The 1,433-nt window shown below is 40.7% G+C and overlaps 1 protein-coding gene across 1 annotated transcript in view; it reads right to left on the bottom strand.

Annotated features, from left to right (window-relative positions):
- OLAH (oleoyl-ACP hydrolase) overlaps positions 1 to 1,433 on the bottom strand; it is a 40,112-nt gene that overhangs the window by 7,905 nt on the left and 30,774 nt on the right. Inside the window, exon 5 of the mRNA XM_006894318.1 lies at positions 308 to 477. Within this exon, the coding sequence (XP_006894380.1) occupies positions 308 to 477 (170 nt within the window). The remainder of the gene's footprint in view (positions 1 to 307; positions 478 to 1,433) is intronic.

The following is a 1,433-nucleotide window of genomic DNA, read 5'->3' as shown; positions in this document are numbered from 1 at the left end:
GGGGGGATTAAGAAAAGAGGGGATGAATTATGAACACAGCATTGGAACAAATGAAGAAAAGGACTGGTTGAAAGGAACATATGATTAGGCATTATTTGTATGACAACAGTCCAGAATAAGAGACACATGGCAAAGTGGACTGGGAAGGGGTGAGGGGAGGGAGGAAATCATGTAACATGGAATGAGTTTTTTCTTTAAAAGTGAACTGAGCAACAATGAATGAAAACCCAACTTTTCTTTAAACTTTCATTAAAACCTCAATTTAAAAAAAAAAAAACCAACAAAGAAACTTGAGTTGGCTACTTACAAGTAATTACACGTCATGCGTATATCTGCCAGCAGTACGGGACTATATTCATGCAAAGACTCCCTGGAGTCAGAGGCATTTTTGGTGGTGCTTCCAAAATCCACAAGGGCACGAATAATTTGGTCTTCTGTCAGGTTTTCAATTTCTGCGAGACGATGCCGTGACTTCGACTGGAATGTTAATAATGTATACTCATTCAAAAACTGAAAATGATGTAGCTAAGAAAACATCACTAAATCAAGGTTGGGAAGTAAACTTTTTCAGGTTTTAAGGAAAGTCTAATTCTTTAAAAACTATGTCTTGAACATACCATGGACCGCCAAGAAAACAAATAGGTCTGTCTTGGAGAAGGTGAAACAGAGTTTCTCCTTAGAGGCTAGGGTTTTAAATAGTCTCACATACTTTGGGCATGTGGTCAGCAGAGACTGGTCATTGGAGAAGGACATCATGCATGGAAGGATGGAGGGACAGCACAGGAGAGGAATAACCTGTATGTAACTGGAGCAATGTGGGTTGGTGTGTCAGAATTAGTGAGACTGGCTCAAGACAGGGCAGGGTTCAGAGCTGCTGTACATAATATGGTTGCTTTTGGTTCCAGGTGACTTGAAGGTACATAACAACAACAGTTCTTAAAAGCAGGGAAAAGAAAGTTTCTCAGCAACCCAAAGTCATCATGTAATCATGTAAAAAGGCATAAGATGAGTGACAGAAGAAAGTAATTTTCACAGGATGGAATACTATGCAACACTCAGGAGCAATGATTTTTAAAAAATACTTCATAACATGGGAGAGATTAGAGAGCACTATACTGACTGAACTAATTCAGTCTCTTAAGTACAAATACTGTGTAAGACCATTATTGTAAAAATAGAAGGATAACTAAGAGAGTTGGACAGTGAATAGGGTTGATAGAAAGAGGATTGATGCCTTTGAGCTGTGGTGCTGGAGACAAGTGTGGACTGCTAGGAGAACAAACAGGTTTGTCCTGGAGAGGGTGAAGCCAGAGTGTTCCCTGGAGTCAAGGATTCTGAAGCTTCGTCTGGCATATTTTGGGCATGTTGCAAGGAGGGACTGGTTCTTGGAGAGGGACATCATGTTTGGCAGAGTGGAAGGGGCGGCGAAGGAG

This window comes from Elephantulus edwardii, unplaced genomic scaffold (genome assembly GCF_000299155.1).
Source record: "Elephantulus edwardii isolate Elephantulus edwardi_28Jun2011 unplaced genomic scaffold, EleEdw1.0 scaffold00139, whole genome shotgun sequence".
Taxonomy (NCBI): domain Eukaryota; kingdom Metazoa; phylum Chordata; class Mammalia; order Macroscelidea; family Macroscelididae; genus Elephantulus; species Elephantulus edwardii.
The sequence above is the reverse complement of the archived record's forward strand: the minus strand, read 5'-3'. Positions and strand labels throughout refer to the sequence as shown.